This window comes from Danio rerio, chromosome 19, assembly GCF_052040795.2.
Source record: "Danio rerio strain M-AB ecotype USA chromosome 19, GRCz13ab, whole genome shotgun sequence".
Lineage (NCBI taxonomy): Eukaryota > Metazoa > Chordata > Actinopteri > Cypriniformes > Danionidae > Danio > Danio rerio.
In genome coordinates, this window is record NC_141039.2 from 34052397 (window position 1) to 34080226 (window position 27830).

General features: G+C 34.3%; 2 protein-coding genes and 1 long non-coding RNA gene across 12 annotated transcripts in view; 2 read left to right on the forward strand and 1 right to left on the reverse strand.

Moving 5' to 3' along the window:
• Positions 1 to 19636, forward strand: part of tpd52 (tumor protein D52) — a 38160-nt gene extending 18524 nt beyond the window's left edge. For 2 of the 10 annotated variants that reach the window (XM_087294600.1, XM_087294596.1), the window contains exons 2-8: positions 7198 to 7319; positions 8035 to 8183; positions 8434 to 8535; positions 9583 to 9609; positions 14343 to 14384; positions 16613 to 16661; positions 16743 to 19636. In XM_087294600.1, the coding sequence (XP_087150726.1) occupies positions 7198 to 7319; positions 8035 to 8183; positions 8434 to 8535; positions 9583 to 9609; positions 14343 to 14384; positions 16613 to 16661; positions 16743 to 16865 (614 nt within the window). In that variant the 3' untranslated portion in view covers positions 16866 to 19636. Of the gene's footprint in view, positions 1 to 7197; positions 7320 to 8034; positions 8184 to 8433; positions 8536 to 9582; positions 11443 to 13102; positions 13208 to 14342; positions 14385 to 16612; positions 16662 to 16742 lie in introns of those variants that run through there. The other 8 variants (XM_087294602.1, XM_087294598.1, XM_087294601.1 and 5 more) reach the window with 5 other exon arrangements.
• The window catches only part of hpca (hippocalcin), an 802490-nt gene continuing 786569 nt past the window's right edge, over positions 11910 to 27830 (reverse strand). Inside the window, exon 5 of the transcript XR_015515788.1 lies at positions 11910 to 13106. The gene's annotated coding sequence lies outside the window, so the exon portion shown is untranslated. The remainder of the gene's footprint in view (positions 13107 to 27830) is intronic.
• On the forward strand, positions 20084 to 26531 carry LOC147832601 (uncharacterized). The gene is made up of 2 exons (XR_015517020.1): positions 20084 to 20118; positions 24368 to 26531. It is a non-coding gene; the product is annotated as an uncharacterized LOC147832601 (long non-coding RNA).

Genomic DNA, 27830 nt, shown 5'->3' on the forward strand with positions numbered 1-27830 from the left:
ATCATCAGTCCTGTCAAGTAAAATATAGATTAAGTTTTTCCCTATGTAAAAACTGAACCGTTTAAACTGAAATAATGGGGGACTTTGTTAACAAAATTATACAAAAACTCTTCATTTGTAACGCAGGTAAAGCTAGAACTGTAATATTGCAGGTAAAGCTAGCAGAGAGCACTTTAATTCTCCAGACCAGATGAGACCCAAATTTGTTTTTACAATATTACAATTATTTTATTATATTTCCTAAATGATGTTTAACAGAGCAAGGGATTTGTCACAGTATTTCCTATAATATTCTTTCTTCTGGAAAGAGTCTTATTTGTTTTATTTCAGCTTAAATAAAAGTGGTTTTTAATTTTTTAAAGACCATTTTTAAGGTCAGTATCATCAGCCCTCTTAAGCGATATTTTTTTTGATTGTCTACAGAATGTCGTTTTACAATGATTTGCCTAATTACCTCAATCGAAAAAAAAAATAGCTTAAGAGGGCTGATGATACTGACCTTAAAATGGTTTTTAAAAAATGTTAATGATCCGTTGTTTAAATGCGTTTCAACTATTTTTATCTCTATTACAAATGTTGGTGTTTTAGTTAAATTTGTATATATTCATTTTTTATTAACATCTTCATAATCATGTAGTACTTTTTAACTATGTTTGATTAGTTGTATAAATTTTGTATTGTTTTTTTTTAGGTTGTTCAGGGACAACAGATGAAAAATAGCCCTCTGGCTAATTCTGGTGCATTTGCAGAAATGCTAATTAATGTACACTGTCCCTGCCAAATAAACAAATAAAATAAAATAAAAAATAAACTTGCCTAATTAACCTAGTTAAACCTTTAAATTGCGCTTTAATCTCTTGAAAAAATATATAGTTAAATATTTACTGACATCATGGCAAAGATAAAAGAAATTGGTTATTAGAAATTAGTTATTAAAACTATTATGTTTAGAAATGTATTAAAACATTTTTCTTTAAACAGAACTTGGGGGAAAATACAGAGTGCTTATACTTTAGGAGGGGTAATCATTCATAATTCAGCTGTATATATTCTGATATTATGTATATTCAGAATAATCTAAACTCTTAAAAACTAAAATGATTTGTTTCTAAATCATTCTCTGGAATTTAGAATTATAATGCATTATAATGAAAAACAGAAATTCATTTTGAGATTGGTTATGGATCACATAAAATACATCACATAAAAACATTTTACTTAAACTGTTAATATACGCACACTTAAGCCAATCAAGATGTTTTTGCAATAGAACATCACATAATATTGGAGCTGAAACAACAGAAGCTGTCTCTCATTTCTGAAGGATGGGATGCATTCAAAGGGCGCTGCGTCATTGCGGCGCGACGAACACTGTCTCACTTTAAAAGAATTAGAAGGCTCCTTCAAATGCAGCCTCAAAATGCGTTTCCCAATGAAGGACAAAACCGGTGGATCCTTTGCGACCTCGAACGTCCCAAGATTCATTGCGAGCTGATAATGGCAGGACATTTTTTGAAAAGAAAACTCTGGATTAAATGTATGAATTAGGTTTATTTTACTTGGATATCTAAACTCGTGTTATTCAGAGCTGTATGACTTCACAAACCATGAATATCAAAATATTATTACTTATTAAAATTATATTATCAACACCCATACAATTATGTATCAACATCAGCACTCTCAAACAAAACCCAACTGATTCAGTCGTTGCCTTACGACTTAAAAAAGCGTACCACACTTTTTTTTTTACTTGTCAACAAAAAGCAGTACGGTGTGCCTCGCGTTTATGTGAAGCAAATGCACGTTCGGTGTGATTCCCCTAACAGCAAATGTTCATATTTTCTTGACCTATAAGTTTATGCGAGTGTTAGATAATGGCAAAAGTAATCTAAACGTATAAATAACACACACTATTAAATATACACTCCTGGATGTCCTCATATTACAAAAACCCTTTTATTAAAATAATAATTATTGCATTCCCCAAAACATGGCCACAAGCAGAACCACAGTGCTGAACCCTTTAACCCATTCATTGGAGTTGGACTGTCATGTACATGGATGTCAAACCATACAGAATAAATCTGTATCTTTAAATTATTCTATGGCAAACACTGTTGCTATAATGCAGTTAAGATGTTAATCACAAAATGGAAAAGCAGTGAGCTTGGTTAACAAATTACAAGTGTGTTTACACAGGGCCCTCAATCTCATTATACAGACAGAGAGAGCTCATTGATCTATAGTCTGTGAACCGTCATGGCACATCAGCGTTGGAAATTCTCCTTTATATGGTGATTCGTGAGATGGCAGCCGTTCGTAATCTTGTTAGTGTGAATCTGGAAAACCGTGAGAGGAGCAGAGGACCGATGAACGACTAATTTGTAAATGGGAAATGTGACTGTTAAACTGATGATGAAATCAGGCACGTCTTAACAAATCTGAAATGCTAGGTATTGTTGAGAGTTGAATTCCTTCTTTTTATGTCCACACTACACAGTGATTTGATTTCTCTACAGTACATCATTTCTTGGAATGTTTTAAGTTTTAATAATAATTTCTGCAAGTGATGTCATGTGCTTCCTGAAAACCACTCAACTGTTTCAAATCGACCGTTGCACTGGATGACACCGTCAATATTTATTTCCTATTCTGAATGACAGACAGCTCACTACAGTGTGTAACTCATAGCCTAGTACTGCAATCATCAGATACGGTTTAATGATCAATGTGTTTGATGTTTAGCCAGAATATGCTGTATCAAATTTGAAATTGTCAAAGTAATTTATTCATAATATAGTCAAATTGAGTCTAATTTAGGAAAATTGACCCTTTCATTGAGACAAATTGTATCTGTACTGAATTCATTGACAGATTAGTCAAAATAAGAAGTAATTCATTCAAATAACATCGTTTTGGAATTGTGAACAATCCATACTGCTAAAGAAATTCATCTGTCTACTTAGTTTGAATGCAAAACAGATCGTACACTGCATCCTAAATGGCACACTGTACATTATGCACTCTGTACTTTATGCACTTACACACTCAACAGCATAGCATATGAATTTAGTGTCGTCCCAAATGGAACACTAATGTTTTTTTATCTATGCATTCAACATCGGGAGGTGGCATAATCACTCTTGTAAGGGAATTTAGCTTGCACAATCCAAAATAAATAAAGTAATCTGACATCATTGCTCCGCCCCTTCCATTATGTGAGCAAAGCTGTGACGATGAGTGTGTGAAATGTCCAACATTCTTTTTAACGGTTAAATGAGTTCATCATCCGGGGTATTTAAAGTAGATATGAAGAAGAATAAAAAAAATATGTCAGTGTTAATGCACTAATTGTACTATTTATACTACAAAATGGTATAAAATGGTGCGCAAGTACAGTATGCAATTTGGGATGCATTAAAAGAAACAAAAATAGGACATGATGTGACCATAAATGTGGAAAAAGTAGAGATTGCTTAAGCTTACTAGTTTTTTTTTTTTCGAGTTCTACTCACTGTGAACCTAAAGTTGCAGAAGTCTTGCCAAAGACTTTAAAACAGTCCAAACACTACAGAATTAGTCAGATAAGCTAGAAAAGATCCTGACTTTTGTACCTAATTGCTGTAGTGTTGAGTTAAAGTGGGAGGCAAACCTACCAGTTTTTCCAGAAATACCAAACAAACTGCTTACAAATGACTTGCACACCCTTCTCATGTGATGCAACCTTAAATGCAATGAGCTTCTTATCCAAAACACCTTTTAAAGCTCCCAGCTGCCTCAGAACAGACCTTTATTAAAGCTAGGCATATTATTAAGTCCTTCAAGGTCCATTTTTTTTGCCAAGACAAATAAGGCTGATCATGTCAAAGCCATGGGATTAGTACTTAAAGTGAATTGTTTATCAGTTTTTTTAATACTTAAAACCCAGATTTAACCCCATTAAAAGTCACATAAAAGTGAAAATGACAAAAATGTAGATGTTAGTTTCAGTCTGTTTTAAGAACATATATAGGTTGGTGTGGTCCAAAACTGACATAATTCGCCTTTAGGAGATATAAAACCAATAAAGACATGTGAAGCTTGCAGTTTCTCACTTCTGTCTAAATGGATCAATGGTTTTTTCACATCACCTTATACTTATACATCTTATACAGTTTCTCATCTAAGCTTGAACAAGCAAATTCTCTCTAGTGTCTGACTTGCCCCACCCCATTTAAGACCCTACCCTCATTTGCTTTTCCTTTGATGCGTTTAAGTTCAGCCACTCTCACTGACAACTGTGATTAAAAACAAAATGCTATTGGCTACTTTTTAAAAAAAGGGAGGGGCTACTCTGTCCTAGGGTTGTGCAATTAATCGAAAGTCCAATTTCGATTTTGGCTGCTAACGATTATGAACAATTATTAATCGAGATAAACGATTGATCCATCATATACTGCCCCCTTTCAAGTTTTTGCCACATTTTTTGCTCTGCAAAGGTCAGTTTCACGTGAAAATGACAAAGCATGTACTGTAATGTAACGTCTGCAGCAGAGGATGCGCATCATTTGTTGATGTAGGCTCTGCATTAGAATCATTCATATTTTTAAAAGCGTGAAAGAGCACATGTGTGTTTGTGTGTGCAAGCCGCACTTAGCCTCGGACAGGTTTGGAGACGGGCAGAGCACACACATCTAACGCCATCTTAATGTAAGCACTTTAATGGTCAAATACATGCACATTTGTGTCAAAGCGCAATGTTTAGTGACTATATTAACCCTCATTTGTGTAATGAGCAAACACGTTCAGAATCAAAAGACATGTGAAAGAGAAACCATATCAGAGCCACACTATTCTTAAAGTGACAGCCCACAAAATCCCTGCTGCCACCTGTTTTTATCATTAATCATAAAACAAAAGGAGAAAATCCCTCACTGCTCTTGACTGAAGGACTTATGTAGCTGAAGTATTTTTTCTTACGGGGAAGATGCTTAAAGCACAGTTTAAACCTGACAGTTTAATAACTCATTTCTAATAACTGATTTTTTTTTTATCTTCGCTATGATGACAATACATTATATTTTACTAGGTATTTTTCAAGATACTAGTATTCAGCTTAAAGTGACATTCATAGGCTTAATTAGTGTAATTAGGCAAGTCATTTTATAAAAGTAGTTATACAATGTTCTTTTGCAGACAATCAAAATATATATTGCTTAAAGGGGCTCATAATATTGAGCTATTAAAATAGGTTTCAAAATATTTAAACCTGCTTTTATTCTAGCTGAAATAAAACAAATTAGCCTAATATTATAGGAAATACTGTGAACAATTTGTTTGTTAAACATCATTTGGGAAATATTTATATATAAAAAAATTTCACAAAAGGGTGAATAATTTTGACTTCAACTGATAATCGTTTTGAATAATCGTGATTGCAATTATGACCAAAATAATCGTGATTATGATTTTTCCCATAATCAAGCAGCCCTACTCTGTACCACCCTCTCTATTTTTTCTCTATTTCAGTTGAGATTGTCAAACATTGAATAAAAATGCACATTTCAAAGTACTTCACGGGACCGTTAAAAGAAGAGTACTGTATGTTGCAGTGCAGTATACTGTACAGAGCTGTACATGATTGTCATACTTTTGCCAGTTTGACGGACAGTTCAGAATTTTTTGCCTTTTCTCTTAGTTATCGCACTGAGTGGTGTCATCCGGGAGCTTTATTATTTATATATTTTCACTGCATGGCATTTCAGTGAAGACATCAAAGTACATCTTCCAGACTTGTGGGAAGCCCTTGAGTGGCGTCCATCATGTGACAAGCACCTTATAAAGTTTTAAAGCTCTTTGACACACGACTTCTCTCTGCCCTTCTCATCTTCCTTTATGTTCTTCCTTCACCCCCTGGCCTGATGTCTGACTCTAGCAATCTCTGAATCAGAACCACAGTTTTCTTAGTACAAACAGTACAAACGTTTAGAATGACAGTTGATTTTCTATATGGATTCCAACTAGTCCTAACCCAATGAAATATATATATAACCAAGGATAAATGAAATTTGTTTTTTAAAATTTCTGACATAAGCAAGATCATTATAATAGACAAACTATTGAACAAATGTAAAAAGATAGTAATTTCAACTCAGTTTTTACTAAATAATTTCATCTAAGATTAATAAATACTGTAAATATTTAAATAAATAAAAATAAATAAATAAAAGTAAATTCTGCTTCTCATAGTGTGTTATTAGCTTTATTTATGTATAAATAGAGTGGTTATTTCCATTATCCCCCCCCCCCCCCCCCCACCTCCAAGTGTCAAATGTCAATTTTTTTAAACAGTTTTTTAAAATTATTCTCAACATATTTTTTACACTGTGGGTTTCTTGTTGTTTTCACATAATTCGAAGTGTCTTGACATGAGTTTGTTCTCTCATAATTGGCATTTAATTTGACATTTAATTCAAATAACTCACTAATTAAATTTTTCTCATAATTTTAAATATTTGACACCGTGACTGTTTCCTGTAATGGTCAAGTTTTATCGCAAAGTATGACTTTTGTGACTTTTTTCCTAATACTTGAGCATTTATGTCTCACAGTGTGGTTTACAGTATGCATAGGATGATAACCGGTTTCAAGGTTTATCGCGGTTTGGAAAAGTCAAGGTTTTAAAACCGTCAATTTTTTTTTTCTGTTATACCGCTCCTAAGGTATTTTTAAAACATGCTTTCCAACAATTGTTTTATTTTCTTTTTTACAGCAACATTATATCCATCAGAAATTTAACCTCTACATCAAAAGATACTGTTTCAAAATATTTAAAATGTTTCTTAAAATAAAATATATTGTGTTCAATGAAAATGAAGGGGGTATATTAAAAAAGAACTTATTTTGGAGCAGTAATCACAATACCATGAAACCATGATATTTTAATCCAAGGTTATCATACCATAAGAATCTTATACCGGCCTTTGTCTAGTTTATAGCAACATATTTACCTTACAGTTGATATCATATCTTGTTGTGACTTTTGTTTTTGCTCATAGTTACAAATTTATTTTCAGAATGACAAAGTCCATAAAGTCCTCTCACCTTGCTTTAGCCCTATATTATAAGGTTCAAACTTGTTTTTTTGCAGGTAAAATGTTCATTTTGTCATTTTGCTCTTAAAAATATGTCATATTTTATGTATTTGTTTTGCAGGGACCCAAAGGCCAGACTTCATCCAAGAAGTAGGTGAAGAAGCAGTGGATGCAGCACCATGTTCACCCTGCACTGTCCTAACTGAGCAGGAGCAAGCAGAGCTCCACAGCGAACTTCAAAAGGTCAACATCTTTCAGTGCTGTAATATTTCAGATTCCAGCCTCAATAATGATTTAAATTTTGTAAAGGCAGCTCGGTGGCTTTGTGGTTAGCAATGTCACCTCACAGCAATAAGGTCGCTGGTTTGAGTCCCGGCTGGGCCAGTTTGCATGTTGCGCCGTGTGCTCCACTTTCCCCCACAGTCCAAGGACATGCGCTATAGGTGAATTAGATTAAATATATTGGCTGTAGTTTATGAGTGTTTGTGTGAATGTGAGTGTATGGGTGTTTCCTAGTACTGGGTTGCAGCTGGAAGGGCATCCGCTGTGTATAAAACATATGTTGGAATAGTTTGCGCTTCATTTCTCTGTGGTGACCCCTGATTAATAAGGGACTAAGCCAAAGGACAATGAAGTAATGAAATTGGCCATAGAAAAATTTGTGTTTTTGTGAGTGTGTGTGTGTATGGGTGTTTTCTAGAACTGGGTTGCATCTGGAAAGGCATCTGCTGCGTTAATAATTGGCGGTTCCTTCCGCTGTTGCGACTCCTAATAAACAAGAGACTAAGCTGAAGGAAAATGAATAAATGACTGTCTGAACTCATGTTACAGTATGTCAAAGTAAGCTGTATCTTGTAGCTGAATCAATATCTTGTGGATGAATCCAGAATGAGTGAAGGAATGGCAGGAAAATTGATTTTCCACATCAGGTGAATTGTTGTTTCCTGCTTCCCTACAGGTGGAAGAAGAAATCCAGACTCTTTCCCAGGTGCTTGCGGCCAAGGAGAAGCAGGTGGCGGAGATCAAGCGGAAGCTGGGCATCACTCCACTCAACGAGCTCAAACAGAACCTGAGCAAGGGCTGGCATGATGTCACCACCTCCACTGCGTACGTGCCCTCACTCGCCTCGGGCATCTGCATGCCGCCCGTTGCCTCTCATACTGCTGCTGAGGAGCGGCTCCATCTGTCATTGCTTCTGCTGTGCATTTACACATGCCATTTGGCTGAATTACATTAAAGAACAGTTGTAAACATGCTTGATCTTACTAGAGAGCTCCAGCTGTCAAAATTATGTTATCTCGTGTATTAGTGTTATGTACTGTTGGTAACATTTCTTCTAAACATCTGTACTGGACAGGTATAAGAAGACCTCAGAGACCTTGTCCCAAGTAGGTCAAAAGGCGACAACAGCATTTTCCAGCGTAGGCACAGCCATCACCAGAAAGCTGGAGGATGTGAGGTGAGATTGCAATTGAAGTCCTATCGTCTTGGTGTCCAATCTTGGTCCTGAGGCTAAACTCTGCACAACAGTGGCCCTCCAGGGCCAAGTTTGGACACTCCTGGTTTAGCTGTTCATTGTACCCTTTAGACAAATTAATAGTCACTTATACCTACTAATAATTTCTGTTCCAACCACATTGGTTTCATTCACACAGCAGCATATAATGGCTGTGACTCATTTTCTGGAGACAGGGTTGAGTTTTACTGGGTGACTTGAACATAGAACGACTGACCATTATTATAGATTCGTGTTGAATGCAGGAGAAATGACAAAAGCCAAATTGTAACTAAGCTTATGGGTTGACATTTTACCACTAATAATCAGAAGAGGGAAACACTATGGCACCATGATACACCATAGACGAATTGCGGAGTTGAATCCTGTCATGTCCAAATTCTGGATTATCTGAGTATAAATGCACCTGGTGAATATGGTATATTGAGGCTCAAGCATCCTTGATATATGAGAGATTGATTCATATAAAAAACTTTCACAATCTTTTTATGAAAATTTTATATTTTACAGGAATGAACGTTTAAAAGATCTATAGAACTTTCTTTGTTTTTTTTTTTTAATTTATGCATTTTTTTATAGTTTATTTGATTATGTAAACAGTATTCAGTGCACTCTGTTTCCTGTAAGATAATTGGAGTCACATGCCTTAGTAAATGCATTCAACTACTCCTAAAACAGACTGTGTGAATGTAGCCATTGTGATCACCACTTAGACATGTGCCTTCACCATATCACTACTGGGCAAAATGGCAAAGGACTCAATTTTACACCCCCACAGTAGAATTGTCAGAATTGAGGTAGAGCAAAACCATTAAACATAGACACAGACACACACACACACACACACACACACACACACACACACACACACACACACACACAAGTCAAAGCAACTGACATGCGCTCAATTTCACCATCTTACGACACTCTTGCTGCAACGCTGGCAACGTTGTTAACTGTTTTTGCTAATGACACCTCTGCCATTTACAGATTACAGTCATTTTCCAATTCTTTTGGGTAAGACTGTTTACAGTGGCTTCAAACAAAAGCTGGTTATTTTGGCTGCTACACTTGTCAGTAGTGTGATGAATGGTTTTATAGCAAGGCATGCACTTAGAGGTAGTCTAGTCTCCCATTTCAGCCCCATAGTGTGCATGCAGACCTTTTCTTCTTGAGCCTTTGCTTTAAAGGGAGAGTTCACCTAAAATTCATCTTTTAGTCACCTTTCACTTGTTGCGAGCCTGTTTGAGTTTCTTTCTTTTGTTGCACACAAATGAAAAAATCTGGAAACGGGTAATCATTGACTTCCATCTTTTTCCCCACTGTGGATGCCAGGGGTCACTGGTTTTCAGCTTTTATCAAATTATCTTCTGTGTTTAACTGAATAAATAAAACCACTTGAGGGTGAGTAAATAGTGAGTAAATTTAAACTTTTTTTTGTTTTAGTGAACTCTCTCTATAATGCGCAATTGAATGGATTCTTGCAACTTTTTAGGGTTCTTGTTACAAGAATAGTTCACCCAAAATTTAAAATGATCATTTGAATGGGTTTTTCTTCTGCTGAACACAAAAGAAAATATTTGAATTTTTCTTTTCTTTTTTATAAGCCCATATTTGATAGAATATGCAGTGCTTGAAATGATAGTTCACCCAATAGTGAAAATGTACGCCTCATTTACTCGCCCTTAAGTGGTTCCTTACTTTTATGAGTTTCTTTTTTTGTTGTTGAATACAAAAGATCATTTGAAAAAATCTTAGGCCATGTTCACACTGCAGCCAAACGTGGCCTGATTCAGATTTTTTTGTCCACATGTGACACAGGTAATGACATTATGAACAGCCCAAACCGCATGGAATCTGATCTTTTTAGTTCAGATTCGTGCCACTTTCATATTTAGTATTAAATCAGACACAGATCTGATGTTTTGCAATCCGACCGCAGTGTGAAAAGTTGTGTTGGATTTCATCTGACTTTTACATAATCTTTGAGCGACATGCGTCATCATTCTGTGCTGCAAACATAGTCTATGAATCGTCTAAAATGAAATAACTCTGCAAACGGAGATAATCCAACATTCACAGTTCAGTCTGCAGCTGCTCATTAACCCTTGAAAAGTTCACTACACCAGTGGTCAGAAAGATGCACACCGTGGTAGTCATAAATCACAAATGATCAGTGTTTTCAATCACAAGTGACTTATTTTAGGTTTCAAATGTGAAGTATACATTAGTAGTAGCAGAAAAACTCTTTACAGTTCATGAAACACCACAATTGTCTGTGTAAAGGGCAATAATCATTTTAAGTATAATCTGAGCGTGTTTTCTTTACACAGTAAACACATTGTGTGAATAATTAGACATTTTGTGCTGTCTGTAACTGTACTTATACGCATGCGGTTCAGTTTAGTTCACACTGCAAATCAGATAATGGCCACATTTATAACAACAATGTGAACAGCTATACAAAAAATCTGATTTGAGCACTAAGCCTTGCAGTGTGAACGTAGCCTTAGAAACCTGTAACCATTGACTTGCATAGTAGGAAAAACTAATACTATGTAAGTTTCTAACATGTTTTAAATTTACTTATTTTATATTTAACACAAACAGGTTTGCGACAAGGGAAAGGTGAGTAAATGATGACAGAGATTTAGTTTGAGGTGAAATGTCCATTTAATAAATTTATTAGACCACCTGCCATAAGAGAAAGCACAAATATTTTAGGAATCTGTATAAAAAACTTTAGTTTATCTCCTCTAGTTTATCTAAACACAATTTTTTTGCAGTTTTTTTAGGCAAATTAACTGAAGCAATCAATAGTGTTTATGAATTTGCTTGTTTACATCCACAGTTGACCAGGGGCCTGTTTCAGTAAGGAGGTTCAAACAACTCAGAGTTTAAACTTGAACTCTGAGTTGATTTACCGAGAGATTAAAAACTCTGAGTTTTCGGTTTCAGAACAGCTGATCTGAGTTGGGTCAATCAACTTTGAGTAGACCAACTCAGAGTTAAGCGCGCACACCGTGACTTTAAAAAGGCATTATCAATGGAGCGCAGACATTACGAGTGACTATGGCAATATCTTATAAAAGAGATCACCATTTCTTTCTCCAGCTGAACTTGATGTTCTCATGCTAAGTTATAGCAAATATGAGTGTATATATTTGAAAAGAAGCAACCATCAGTGAAGAAGAGACAGTTAGCGCGGGAAAACAGCTGCTCAAGTTAATGCCTAATTTCACTTTTTAAGTATTTAAATATTTAAGTATAATAAAATAAGTAATGTAATTTGTGACGTTTATATTTTTTTTCTTAACTTTTTTATACATTTATTAGTTTTAAATGATTTAACAGTGCACTTGTGTCTGCCTTTTTTATTGATCAAGTGATAGAGGTTAATATAACATTTAGAAGGTAAGCAGTACTAAAAATAATTTTTAGTAAGAATAATAATCCCATTAATCTAGTTACAGTGCATGTCGAAGGTGAATTTAATTTAATTATTTATTAAAAAAGGATAAGCCATTCTAGTACAGTTCTTCTGTGACAAAAATGTAGGCAATAGCTATTTTCCATCCAAATATATTACATAAATTTATGTGCAAAACTGGAATATTGCATAGAAGATGCGAATAAAATTCCATCCAACGAGTTAAAGAGAAAAAAATGGTCACTTCCTGATTAAACTGGCACCAAATATCAACAGTAAAAACAGAATTTACTGTGGTAGAAGAAGCTGCGTCAATTAATTCTTTATTTAGCCTAATTAATGTACTTGCGCCTTGATGTCAGAAGACAATGCTGAAACACAATGAACACGTGGGGGCGTCTGAAGCCATGAGACGTGGAGACTCTTGACACGCACCAGACGTTCGGAGGTAATTAATAATATACACTAATACTGAAACAGTTAAGGCATTTTAGAATGACTAACACAATATTTAAGACATGTTACAGTGTGCTCAGCCTGCTGTTTGTCCATTTACACACATTTTCATTATCATATGATCATGATCTTTTTTTTAATGTACATACTGTAATTTGTTCAGTAAAAGTTTTCCATTGTAGTTTATGCGCACATTTTCTATCGAATAAAAGTTTATCCTACTCAGTTATGCACGTTTTTTATACATATTTTAAAAAGTTATGTGCATCATGACGTTTCTATCAATCGTTTTATGCACGTATCCAAAATGAGCATTAAAATAGGTGGGTGGAAACGTAAGGCTAAGGCGAGAAATACCGCTTCATCTTTAAAAAAAGGGGAGGAGACAGACAGAAACTCTGAGTTTAGAGAATAAAACCTGCTTCTGACCAGGTTAGATTCACAGAGTAAGTTACCACAGTAACTGACTCTGAGTTAAAGTTACCTCTCTTTCAGAAACAGGCTTGACTTACCCTGCTTTCTCGAGTTTAACAAACCTGCCATTTTGAAACGGAAAACCCAGAGTTTCTCTCATTTCAGGGTTAAAATACTCTGAGTTTTCAGTTAACCTCCTTTCTGAAACAGGCCCCTGGAGTATTCAACTTTTCAGATCCAGAAATTAATCAAGCATAACATTCAATCATTAAAACATATTTTAAGGACTTTAAGTCTGTAATTGGGCATTTGAGTTAAAAAAAAAAAAAAATATATATATATATATATATATATATATATATATATATATTTATATATATATATATTTATTTATTGAGATGTAGTGCTTTGCTAATTTTTCTTTTTATGATTTATAGGTATGTAATTGTAATGTAATTAGGTAATAAAGTTTATTTAGTTTTCATCTGTATGCAACTGATGACATTGTTAAAGTAAAATGTCCAAATGTAAAACAATAGTATGTTTTATAATAATAATAATGTTGTAATAATGTAACTGTGCCATATTTTGAAGCTATTAAGAAATCAGTGTTGGTGGAATAACCCTGACAAATCAAACATGATATTTTTGGCAAACGAAAACCTCAACATTTATGTAATCCATGTGGACAATTTTAAATTTAGGTAACTAATCTCAAAGGTAAAACATGGAAATTTTAAATCGGGTTGATATATTGTGCTGTCTGAACTCAGCATTATGAAACTGAATCAATTATAAAAGGATTTGTTTACCCAAAAACAAAAACTCTGTCATCATTTATTCCCCCTTCACTTTCTTCAGAAAGCTGAAAACCTGTGCCCGTTGACTTCCGTAGTGTATGTTTTTGCTTTTATAACCGTCATTACCATTCATGACCACTTGAGGGTGATTTAATAGGGAGTAAATGTGCTTTAAGGTAACTATCCCTTCAAGTCAGCCCCAAAATCTGACAATTTCCTATCACTCTCATGCAAAGTTAATTTGATTTTTTTGCTTCAGCTTCTCTCAATGTTTTTCAACATTCTCTCCAGTGTGTGTGTTACTCATATCCCGCACAAATCTTTCAGTGTTCTGGCTGTCACTCTGCTGAACGCCTATGCAGACATGTTTAAACCCTGTTCATTCCTTGCTAATTCTCTCACACCCTAATGCTCATCCAAACTGGGCGTCCCCAGCTGTGGTGTGAATCCGTTTCAGTGATACTGGTAATAAACTCTTAAACCCCTCGAGTTAGTAAAGCCTCAGACTCTTTCCTCCATTTCACACAGCATGAAGGGCTGAGGTGTTTTATGTGTATAGGTGCATGGCTTTATTTCTCCTCTTGTAAATTTGTCTGTTACTCACGGCTTCGGCTAACACCTTTCTGCTCTTCTTTAATGCTGACGGATAGTATACGCTCTATACAGCACTCGGCTAGCATGCCGGTCATGAGGTAAGATACCGATGCACAAAAAAAAGCTGCATTCTGATTGGTCAGATGGTGTATAATGGCTTTCATTATTTGTAATAGTTTTACTCAAAATATTACCTTTGCTGCTTGTTTAAACTACTTATTTATTTTAAGTTGAACCAACACAGTTTTTTTTATTAGACAACTTAATTGTTTTATTTTCGATCTACTTAAATTTGTGAAAATGATTAAGTTAACTTTATTGATTTGTGTTGGGACATGAAGGAAGTGTATGGAACCAAGCTTTTTTTTTTTTTTTACAGTGTTTGTGTTGGATTTACGATGTTAGTTTTGTTTCTCAGTTCTAATTCTGTTTATGTTTTTTGAATAAATGTATGACAAACGTAGACAGTAGTCTGATAATGCACTTACTTTATATAAACGATTTTGGTGTTCCAAACCCATGTTTGAGCCCATGTGGATCTCATTGGTCACACTTTACAGTAAGGTTTCTTTGTTAGTTTATTCATTCATTCATTTTCCTTCAGCTTAGTCCCTTATTTATCAGGGGTCACAACAGAGGTATGAACCGCCAACTATTCAAGCATATGTTTTACACAGCAGTCGCCCTTACAGCCCAGTACTGGGAAAGACCCATACACTCTCTCATTCACTTTGGCCAATTTTAGCTCATACAATCCTCCTTTACCACATGTCTTCAGACTGTGGGGAAAACCTTAGCCCCCGGAGGAAACCCACGCTAACTCTTGCTGTGAGGTGACAGTGCTAACCGCTGAGCCACCGTGCCCCAAGTGTTAGTTCATGTGTTTGCAAATATGAAATAAGAATGAAAAATACCCGTACAGCATTCAGTAATCATAGTTAATGCGCTATTAAAATTAAAGTCATGCTTGTTAGCATTAGTTTATGTGCTGTGAGTTAACAAGAACTAATAATGAATAATAACTAGGGCCAGACGTAGTCTGCGGTTATTTTTTTTTTGCTATTTCTGTGCATAATTTTGTTAGAAATCTGCGGATTTATGTGGAATTGAATTTGGGAGTATCATAACTAAAACCTTAATATATGAAGTAAAAAGTAATACCTTTTAAACTTTTATTTAATGTTTACAATGCAAATCCAATTAGATCCTCTTTATTTGGTACACAAAGCAAGTCTCTCATATAATATATCTACTAAAAGACAGAAAATATTACTTACAAACTATATTGTAAATAAATCATAAATATTTTCATACTAGCCAATAATATTACTGAAATTAATTTAAAAACTGAATTAATATAAATTCACATACATTTACACATGTAAATAAATAGAATCAATGATGGGCTAAAAATCTGCGGAATTCAGCGTGTGCAGATTCCGTGTGGGCCTAATAATAACCCATTCTAACAGGGATTAATAAATAGTGTAGTGCATTGTTTATGGTTTGTTTGTGGTAGTAAAGACATTAAGATCAACTGATGAAACGTTATTCTATTTGCCATGTTGTATTTTTTAACTAAAATCCTATTATCCTATTAACAACCTTAGTGTTTGTGAAGAAGAAAACAAAATCCCGTTTTTAATGATGCTGTGTTTTTAATCATGTCATCTTATTACTGCATTTACCGCTTGTATTTAAATCATGAAAAGACATTTTTTGAAAGCTTCAAAATTTAAATGAGGAAAATATATGTATTTATTTGATTGCACTGAAACTGTTTGTTTGGATTCAACCCATATAAATTGTTTGCAACCACTCACCTTAAAAAAATGTGTAAATCCAACAAATAATCTTTTTCAATGTGATTGAATACTATAATTTTTAAAGAACATAATCTGATAATTAATGACAAGTGAAATGAAAAATTCGGATGAATAGAATTTAAAAGCAATTAAATTAATTGTTTCACTGTTATAATTAATAATTGCTAAAAAATAAACAATTATTTCTAATACACTAACAAAAAACTAAAATATTACTCTTAACAAGTTAATTAAGTTAAAATGAAATTAAGTTAACTTTTAAAATCCTTAACATATGGAACATTTTTATTTATCATTCTGCAAAGTTTTTTCAATAAATAAGTGTTTCTATCAACAAAATTTTCAATGTGTAATACTTTTTTCATTTGACGTTTGCCATCTAGGTTGAAAATTTGATTTTTGCCACTAAACATTATCAAGCTTAGCAAAACATTATTCTGACAACCTGTGAGTGTGACACATGAAGTGTTTAGTGAATTTTACATCATCATTTTTTTCAGGAACACACCCTCCTTCAAGTCATTTGAGGAGAAAGTGGAAACCTTAAAGGTAAACCCACAAGCATAATATCAACACTGTGTGTGTGATCTAAACATGTTAAAAACCCCAAGCCTCATTGCTGGTTTACAGACTAAGATGAGCCCCAAACCATCGACAAGCGATATTGAAGAGGTTTCAGACTCCACACCTGATGGAGAGCCCATGATTAAACAACCAGACGACACGTTTTCACCAGATCAGCAACCGCACTGAGAATCAGCCCTCAAACTCTTCTCTTTTTCCACTTTTCTTTTGGTACTTCAGCATAGTCACAGTGAGTTTGCTTCTGTATAACTGGAGTCTCAGTGATCTCCAGATGGGACGGGGTAGTCCTACACTGGAACAGACACGTCAAAATGTCATTACTGTAAGAGCATGTTACTAGTTCCGTTTTCATCCATAACTTCAGTGCCATTGAATTAGCCAAAATAAAAAGACTTTAAATGTCTGTTTGTTAATTTTTTTAAGAATGTATTCAGAATTCATCATATAATATATATATATAACTCAATTAGAGCTATCTGTGTACATTTTCTGTATGACATCCAACTAATTAAAAATGCTAATTAAATTAACCAGATTTTTGTTTTGTAAGTGTGTATATACTGTAGGTATTTTCATATTTTTAATACAAATGCCAAAAAAGTATGTAGTTTAAAATATAAGTACGCTATAAAAATATCTGTTAATTAACAGGTTCCGTATTTCATGATTCAGTTTTTTTTTCTCTGTTTATTTAATAAAAAAAATGTAATATGTTTAAAAACGGGAAAATTTGAATGAGGAAAAATGCTATTCACGAATTTATTTATTTATTTGATTGATTTGAATAATATATATTTAAAGAACATAATTTGAGAATTTAAATGAATGAAATATATTTTTATATATTATTGTTATAATATATAATAATTGCCCAAAACATTTCTAACATTTTCTAATTTATCATTGAAGCTACAAAAATATGACTTTTTTTTCACTATAACTATTACTAAAGTTTTTAAATTAAATGAATTTTGAGGAGCTTTCACTTTCATATAAAAAAAGTTATATTTATTTATCATACTGCGATGGTTCGTCAATAAATTTGTGTGTCTAGCAACAAAATTAATGTTTCCTTTAAATAAAAGATTATTACATACCCTTAAGAGGATTAGTCCATTGCATTAATGTATAAAATAACTACAGTATTGCAAAACATTGTAAATGGTTATGGTTATGATTTGCATTATGGATACTCTATTGACTTTTAATGATGAAAATTGAACTGTGCAGTTTAACAAAGTGACTATTATAGTTTTAGTGGTTTGAAACAAATTGTACAACAAATAAAATATAGAGATTTAAGTCTAATGACACAAAAAGTACTGACAGTTTCTACCATATTTTTGTATCGTAGTACTATTATACGACAAACCAACAGACAATATATCATATTAAACTATTAAAACTGTCAATAAAAGTCAATTTTTTAAGCTTTGCAACATCAAAAGTTGCTGCAGGACATATCAAGCTCCCACAATGCAATTACAAAGCATAAATTAGTAATAATTACAATCTTCTATTGTCCAATTTTGGTGAGTTTTGAGAAGCGGCACCCGGTGTGATCTTATGCTGCTGTATCAGATATCAAAACTATATTCATTATATATATCATTAAATATGGAGAAATAGTTTACTGTGATATATATTTTACATATTAATGTTAATAATTAAAATAATAATTACATATATATATATTTGACCACTCTATAACAGTTCATACCATTGTGAATGCATAACCACGTCAAACTGTGTATGCAAGTATTTTTTTTTAACAGTGAAAAAAAAAAAACCTGAATCCAAAAATATGGAAAACTGTTAATTCACAGATATTTATACAGTGTATAATACATGTATTGTTAGCATCAATTGCTTTAATACAAAAACCAGATCAAACTGTAGTGATGTTACACTATTATATTATTTTCTATACTATTCTTGAAAGTTTTGTGTCATAAAATGAGCATACAACATGCTTTGTGACTATATTACTCATATTTTTGTAGTGGTATTTGGCCAGCCACACTACTGAGATCCCAGTGTCTTGTGTTGCTAAAGCTGGGAAGGTTTAATCTCACTTTAAGAGCATTTCAGATGCTTTTTGAAGAGATTTAGCCACGTCTCTAGTTTGTATTACAGGATATATAATTTAACGGGGATTCACAATATAGTCTACTAAACATTTTCAACTATATGCTGCCAAAAAGCAAGTGTACATGTCAAATCATTAGCTTTAGATCCAGCGCAACTACTGTTTAATTCTAATTCTAGTATTGTCTGTGTAGCACATGAATCCACTTCTGCTGTTGTGCTGTCTTTGAATACTTTAAATGCATAGTCGATGCTGTATGTTAAATGAAATTATATTTTTATTGATACTAGAGTTTATTAACTGTAGATAAACATTTATGATACAGTAATGGTTGCTAAACTGATAATAAAAGGGCACAGGGGCTTCTGCAAGTGCTCATGTATTAATATTTCATGCTCAGCGTTTATTTTGACTTTGATAAACATGTTTTATGCCTGCTGCAAAGCTGTTGCAAGAAATATGATTAGAGACATTTATAAAGAATAGTTAGGGGTATATAAAATAAGTAAAACTAATATAAAGAAAATTGAATGTGTTTAAAACAATGTTTTCTGTGTGTTTTATGTTGTAGCTTATTAGATGGAGGGTGTGCATCTCCAGTGGGACCAAAAACAAAACATGTTTTTTTTTCTGCCTGCTTGATATTTTGTCATTGTAGCTCAAGTGTTGTATGTTTTCTCGCATCATCTTTTGATTAAATGCCTCTTCTGGGCTTTTGAGTTGGTTTTCAGTTGCAGTGGTTGAATCTGCTGTTATGTTCATTCATTATTAGCATCCTGAAAAACTAGAAATGCTTTACTGACCTTTTGTTCTGTTGTGTGTCCAATGCCTAATAAAGCACATCACATTACTGTATTTGTCTAGCTGCCATTCTTTAGAGATGTATTTAAGGTGTATTTCTGCTACAGAACACTAGATGGCACCCTAATGTTTACTTTTCTCTCAAGTTGAGTTTGGTATGTCAAGGGTTTGATGTCGAAAACAAAGGTTTAAAGGTTTGTAGCAAGATATTTATCATTTGGCTGATATTTGATTATTTTTTAATTATGCTGAATTGTATGTACTATTTTACATAAATATTAGTGGTGAAAACTCCCTTAAAGGTATAGTTATAATTATTTATAGATACTATTTACTCAGCCTTATCCCAAACCTGTTTGTGTATTTTTTAGTTGAACACAATAAGTTATTTTGGAAATATGTAACCATTGACTTCCATAGTATTTGTTTTTCCTGCTATGGAAGTCAATGGTTACAGTTTTTTTTTTCTTACATTCTTCAAATTATCTTTTTCCAGACAGAAATGATCTTAAGGCTTGGAATCACTTGAGGGTGAGTAAATCAGACATTTAATTGTAATGTTCATTCATTCATTTTATTTTCGGCTTAGTCCCTTTATTAATCCGGGGTCGCCACAGCGGAATGAACCGCCAACTTATCCAGCATGTTTTTTTATGCAGCGGATGCCCTTCCAGCTGCAACTCATCACTGGGAAACACCCATACACACTCATTCACACACACACTATGGACAATTTTAGCTTACCCAATTCAGGAATTCATCTATACCGCCTGTTTTTGGACTTGTGGGGTAAACCGGAGCACCCGGAGGAAACCCACACAAACACTGGGAAAACATGCAAACTTGCACAGAAATGCTAACTGACCCAGCCAAGGCTCGAACCAGTGACGTTCTTGCTGTTAGGCGACAGCGTTACCCACTGCGCCACAGCCCAGTTGTAATGTTATCTTTGAATAAACATTTGTGGCTATAAAAATCACGTTTGTTTTATTTAGTAAACATTCACCAAATGGCTGTTCAATACTTGGGTAGTTAAAATGTTATAGATAGTTGTCATAGGCATAAAGACAAGAGCTATTTGGAAATGTATTATTAAACCTAAACCTTTTTAAGTCAGCATTTTTTAATTACCCAAGTTAATTTAAAGGCCTAAATAAACACTGCCACCAAATGTAAGTACAAAACTACATTAACGAGTATATAAAACAGTAGTACACAACAGATAGTCATGCGTTTATTTAATTTATCTTTCACCTATTAACAGTAGTTTTACTCATATTTGTTATAGACCATTTTGAGGGATGTAAGCAATAACAATGGTCAATGCATTTCCTGTTTTACACTTTTTATTTCTGTAGCACTGTAGAGAGAATCCAAAAAGGTTCACATATTGGTAAATAATATTATGATGGCTGTTTTAACATGAAGTTATGATAGAATTGCCTGTTGTTACAGTTATGAAATAGTTTGATAACAAGCAGGAAATGTTAATGGGTCAATGACATGACCACATCAAAATGGTCTATACAAATCGACAGATAATATGGTTACTACAGTTTTATCAGAGTAAAACTATTGTTTATATGTGGCAACCATGGTTAAACCACAATCCAGCAAACTGGTTTCCTTTTGAGTCTGTTTGTTTTATTTGCTAACCAACAAGAATGTTCTAGAAACCAAAAATTGTAAGCTGAGAAAAGTCTTGTCTTTTGTAGTAAAACCATGGTTTATTTTATCAAGGTACATTAACAAATGTCAAAACGAAATACTGTTTTAGTCCATGGTTACATTTCATAATATCCCAAAGGTTATTTTAATTAGTCTTTGACCTTGAGGAAAAAAAAAGTCTACCATGGGGACTGCAAATAGGCCTACTCAAAAACTTGAAGGCTTTTTGTGCATTTCTTTCTGTTACTAAGCACAGTATGACCCAAGGCTGCTAATTAGCTCTAACAATTCAGTCTGCAACCTATTATAATCAAGCCCAGATTCTGAAATAAGCATTTACGGCATGTTATATTTAGACGAATAAATAAACACCAACAGACATCGTGTAGTAAACAGCTGCCGAAAAAAATCGTCTTTATTTTTCCGTGACCAATAACCAGGAGCTCATAGGAACACAGGCACCTTAGAAAAGGTCTTTTACACCAAAGAAAACAACAACAGCGGCACTGACGAGCACCAGAACATTGTCACCGTAGCACAATTACAATGGCAGTTTCTATTTACACACAGCTCAGAGTAAAAACTAGTACAGCCAGCAAGTGAGATAGATAGATAATAACAGTCACCAAGTGTTTTCTCCCTCAGGAGACGAAAATCTATTCAACTTTGGGAAAACCAAAAAGAAACAGAACGCTGCAATCATATAAACACTGTTAAGACATTGTACATATAGCAAGTGCTTTCAGTTAACGTATTGCGATATTTTATCAAGTCCAGATAACAATATCATCAGCTCCTTCTATGGTCCTAAATCCACTGACGACACTAGTGCGAGTAAATGTAAAAATAATCGCGTCTATTGTGAGTTATGTTATCAGGTGTTGCCGTGAACCTGTGCACTAAAGCATAAAATTGCATAATTGTATCCGAGTGAACACAGACTAGACACCCACGATGACAATATAGTGGCACGAAGCCTTAAAAATATCCTCTAATTAAGGCCCTCATTTCTGCTGATACTCAACACCGTTTAACAATATAGGGCTACATGTGTTTTCATTCCATTAGTGAACAGCTTTCAGCAGCAGTCGTCATCATTAAGACAAAACCCTCTGAACCTCAAATCTTTCTCCACTGTATTATGATGAGGGGAGCGTGTCAGAGAGAAAACCCGCGAACCTGCCAGCAGTGGCGCGAAACGTAACTGTGACGCGCTCAGCTTGACCTGGCAATAAGTGACGTCGGCATTAAACCCAGGGTGAAGTGTTATTATTGTAGACGTGGGCCGCTCATTTATCTCATCACTTCAAATACAGGTCAGTGTGCGTTTCAGGCGACACCTACATCGCAGATAAAGAGCTTGGACGTCTTAACAAGTTGGTCACTGAGGGGACGTTCATGCAGAACCAGGTTTTGCATTTAAAAACGCCAGAAGCTGCACTGAGGGACAAATTGGCAAGAATTTAAATGAAAAAGTAAGCTTATTTCAGTTATTTTTCCAGTTAAAACAACGACCAATGTGTTGACAGTTCTAGTTCAGCTCCTTGGTTCAAATCAATAAAGAAAATGATAAATTTTACATGTCAGGCAGGGTTGTTTTGATTAAAACAAACTTATGTTTTATGTTTTGTTTTAATGTTTGGTTAGTTTAACGTTCACACTTTTATTTTAAGACTAAACTTAAATATACAAAACAATAATTTAGTTCTTTATCATGTATATTTAGTAACAGAACTTTACTATCGTCCAAAACAATTTTGTGTGGTTGGCTAAATGTGTTTGTTGTTGAGTTTGCAAATGTAGGATATAGTTAAAACAGCACTAATAACTTCTTTCAAACACAAATGAATATATGCTTTAATATTGAACTGTAATTGGCAGCATATGGGCGGCAAGTTAGCTCAGTGGTCGTCTCACAGCAAGGAGGTCGCTGGTTTGAGCCTTAACTGGGTCAGTTGGTGTTATATATATAGGCTAAAATTGTTTGTAGTGTATGTGCTGGTCCTTCAGGTTTCAGGGTTGAGCATTGGGCTAACAATCAACCTCACAAAAATTAGATTGTTACACAACACCAACATGGTGCAGCTAAATATTAACTTCGATATAAATGGCCCTTGGAGTAAGTAAATTGGCAGCATGGTGACAATAGTTAAGAAAAAAGGTATGAGCATTCTGTCCATTTTATATCTTGTATATTATGTTGTGATTTGGTTTATTCATGTCTTTGGTCTTTGTTGTGTTCATATTTCAGTTCATTTGGAAGCAGTCTCAGGCTATTTTGTTTGATGAGCACTTATTGGATTGCAGTGTTCACACTAAAAAGCAATCATAGAGTTTGATTTAATCAAACTAAACCTGCCAAGTCACATTTTAAAAGAGAGTTCTTGTCAGTTCCAATGCCTCTCGCATTCTTAAATGTAAAAACCTGTTTAATCTTAATGGCCTTTCAGATTACAGTCACATTTCACTTTTTTTATGATGAAATTCTATCCGAAATCCCATAAGGAATATCATTCAGATTAAAAATTTCAATGCACCATTTTACATTAGATTCAACTGTTAACAGTCAAATTTGTTTAGCAATATAAAACAGACTTGTTTGGAAGTGGTGCTTTATGTCTGTAAAGGTTTCACTAATGGACAGCACTATAATAGTGCATTAATAACACTTTAATAGAACACATTGTGTCTATAATTTTACAACAAAATTGAGACAATCTTTGGGCTTCTTAATTTTGAACCTCATTACAAATTTCAACTGCAACTCGTCTTTATTGTTTTTGAAATCCTGCCAATTTCAAGGATTTATTATGAACATTTATTATGTTCATAAATATACTATCCATAGCTATTGCATCTACAATATAATCTGTTTCCCATCAATGACCTCTTTCACACTGGCATAGAACTCCTTGCATGAACACCTTCAATATATATATATATATAGAGTCAATGTGCAATAATGAATAATACACAGTTATTGATAGAGTTATAGTCTAGAAATTGCTTACTGGTTGAAATAATGATTTTGGTAAATGGCATGGGTCACCTAAAAGCACACCTCTTTTCCTTTATGGCTTTACAACTCAACTGCTGCATCTTTCTTTTTCAGCTAGCAGCGGCATGCAAAGATGAAGACATCCTGAGTTTTCCCGTTTTTACACAGTAGACTTCCATCATGTGCACAGGGCATCAGATGCCCATCCTTAACATCAAACAATACTTCAAATCAGGAATGTCAACTGAACAGACAATGGGACAGAATGTGTGAACAAAAGTTTTTTTTTTTTTTTTTAAAAAGCACAGTTGGGGCTGACTATATTGGCCCTTGAGATGAGCTGGACTTTTGTTTTGGACATTTCGAAGTGCTTACTGAATGTAGGATCTATCAGGCATTGGCAATCTTCACCTCTGCTGTGGCGATCAGAAGCTGTTTCTTTTATCATCAGCATCTGTTTGTTTTTATGTCAGCCACTCTTCTCTCTCTCTTTTAATGGGCTATAAAATCACTTGATGTGAGCACATGATGCTAAATATAGAACAGGTCTAAGAAGAAGCCTCACAAATTTGGCCTCCAACTCAGACCCAGTGGAATGACTAAAGAATATGGCAGTTTCTATCAGCACTTCAGCCAATCAGAGTTGAGTGCACTCTTTTAAAGGGACAGTTCACCAAAAACATATTTTCTCATTTACTTACCCACCAAACCGGTTTGATTAAATGTGTTTTATGGAACACAAAATATGTTTGAAACATAGTTAACAATTTAGCTGTATAAGCCATTTGGGCTCAATCCCAATTCTATTTGTTTACCCCTACCCCTTGGCCCTTGAAGGACTTGTGAAGGGGAAGGGCTTCAAATTTTACCCCTAAGAAATGGGACACCACTAAAATACGCCATCATGATCTATGAATAAAGATTTAAATGTTTTAAAAGCATATGCGTGTTTGTTGTAAAAAAATCTTAATAATGCCAAAAATACTTAGAAATAAATAGATTTTTTTTACCCCTTGGCTTTGAGTGTAGTCTCTGTTTCAAGGGCTATCAAGCTCTTCCCCTTAACCCTACACCTTAAAACTGAAGATAATTGGGTCACCTCTATCCCTTCACGTGTAAGACAAGGGGTAGGGCTTAGAGGTAGAATTGGGATTGGGCCCTTGTTAAATTTTTTATTTAAAAAAAATAGTGAGTGGGGTTGTGCAAAATGTATCGTTTACAGCCTTATTTTAATTATTTATTGGTCACAATATGTTAGATGACATTAATCACTTAGAAAAAAAAACTGTAGCAGAACATTTATTCACAACTGCTTTTGGATGAATTATTTATGTCCAAGATTCAATGATCTATTAAAAAGTAAGTCTACTTATGAGCCGTTTTAAACAAACTGAATATTTCAATGACTTACTAGTAGACATGGATTTGTTTTTAATGTTTATCATGGATATAAATCCAAGAAACCAGCTCAAAACACACTCAGCCAAAAATATTGTTATTATAATCCTGAAAATCCCCAATACACCAAGATATGTTTTTTGGTTTCTGTCAACATTGCACACCCCTACTTGCAAGTCTTCATATTCAAACTTATTCTGTTGCATTTAGTAATATGACTGAAAATATAAAACATCTCTTTTGTGTCACACACATAAAAAAAAAAAATCATGTGGGTTTGGGAAAGACATGAGGGTGAATAAATGATTTTTGCTATTATTATTATTTTTTTTTTGGCTGAACAGTCCCTTTAAAATAGCCAAAGGAGAAGTCAATTGTGTCAGAACATTTGATGAAAACGTGACTATTAATATATGCTGCAATCGCATGACTAAAATGAATACATTTTCAGAGGAAGTTGTCTTTGCAAGTCATTAAAGTAACAGCAGCCTGCCTGCCCTGTGCCTGTTTTTTTTTTGTTTAGTTTTTTTTTACAGATAAAACATCACAAACAACACATTCATAAATTTTAGATCATAGTTTTTTTTTGTTTGTTTCTTCGGCATGCACATGCAGTATTAAAAATACAGTTAGATCAGCAAATACTTGAAAAAGTGTAAAAATCCAGTGCGACAGTCTTTGAGTTCTTGAGGTTAACATGGTTCTTGATTGACAATGTTCAGCAGTGAGATAATCCATTCAGAGCACTGAGCCTACACTTCCATTGGTTTCTTCTCGAAGTAAAGCATCTTTAGGGGTTTTGGGAGGGCTGGAAACTTTTTTGCATGTCCTGCTTGTTCTGTAGGATCTGCACAATTCAGTCCAAATAAAAACTAAATCATGAATATGGATCTGTGATAATTCAGGAAAGCTTTGATTTTATTAAATAAATATATGTGCTGCAATGTGTTTGTTTATGCACAAGCGGCTCATGATACAATGTTTTCTTTGTCTTAGAGCAGCTCAGTTGACAGTAAATCTTGCTCCAGACAAACTCATCTCTGCATCTGCTCTGAGTTTACCTTGCTTATATTGTGCAATAGGGAACGCAACATGCGCTGTTCATTCTCCCAAATGTGTAATGAGAAGCTCTTAAATCAAGTGCCTCCGATTAAATGAAAGCCTTAAAGTTATAGTTTACCCAACAATGAAAATTCTGTCTAATTTGACTAATTTGAGTTTAATACATGTGTTGAGCACAAAAGAAGATGTTTTGAAGAATGTTGGAAAACAAACAATTGGCAATAACCAATGTGTTAATTTTTTTTTCAAGGAAAGTCGGTGGCTACGATCAACTGTCTGGTTTCTTCAAAATGTGTTTTTTTTTTTGATGATCAAAAGAAGAAACTCACAATTTGAGGGTGAGAAATGAATATTTTTGCCAGAACTATCTTTTTTAGGATTCTCTTCAGTTTTTTTTTTAAATAAAAGCTTAATGGTTTAACATTTAATCAATTTATTTGGGAAGGCCTACATTTTACTATTGTAGTCTTACAGTTAGGGTTGGGTCGATGGACGATGCCATTGCCGATGGCTCTGAGACATCACAATGCTGAGCCAGCATCGAAATCCTCTGCCCTGCCCCCGTTGCAGTAGCATTCTGCTTACGAAAAATACACACTTCAAAGCTCGTACACACCGGGACGCTTTTCATTTGCGTTTATCATCATCGTTTTACGAGATGTTTTTCGGGATTTAAACCCAAGCGATTTTTACTGGCGTCGAGCAGAAGAGTATGTAAAATCACTCCTTGATGTTGGATGGCGCTACACAACTTTAAACTTCTGACACCCTGCTTATAACACAGAAGAAGAGGAAGAAAGGAAGTTCAGATGCTTGTTGTTAAAGTTACTGGTGAATCGAACAAGCATATATGGTTCAAGCTCCAGCTGTAGCGATAAAGAAATGAATATGGTTCACCAGTGTAATAGGCAGCTCCACGTTCATGTTGCCTCTGGGCATCTTCTTCAATGTGAGCTTGCATTGACAGTTTTACGCTTGAGCACCTCCAAGTGCTGTTTACTGTAACTTCAGCAGCTCTACGCATGTGAACAAAAGTGTCAATCTGATTGGTGGAGGTTTTAACGTGAGCATGAGGTGTTTTTTAAAAATGACGCTTTTGCGCCAGCCGTTTTGCGCG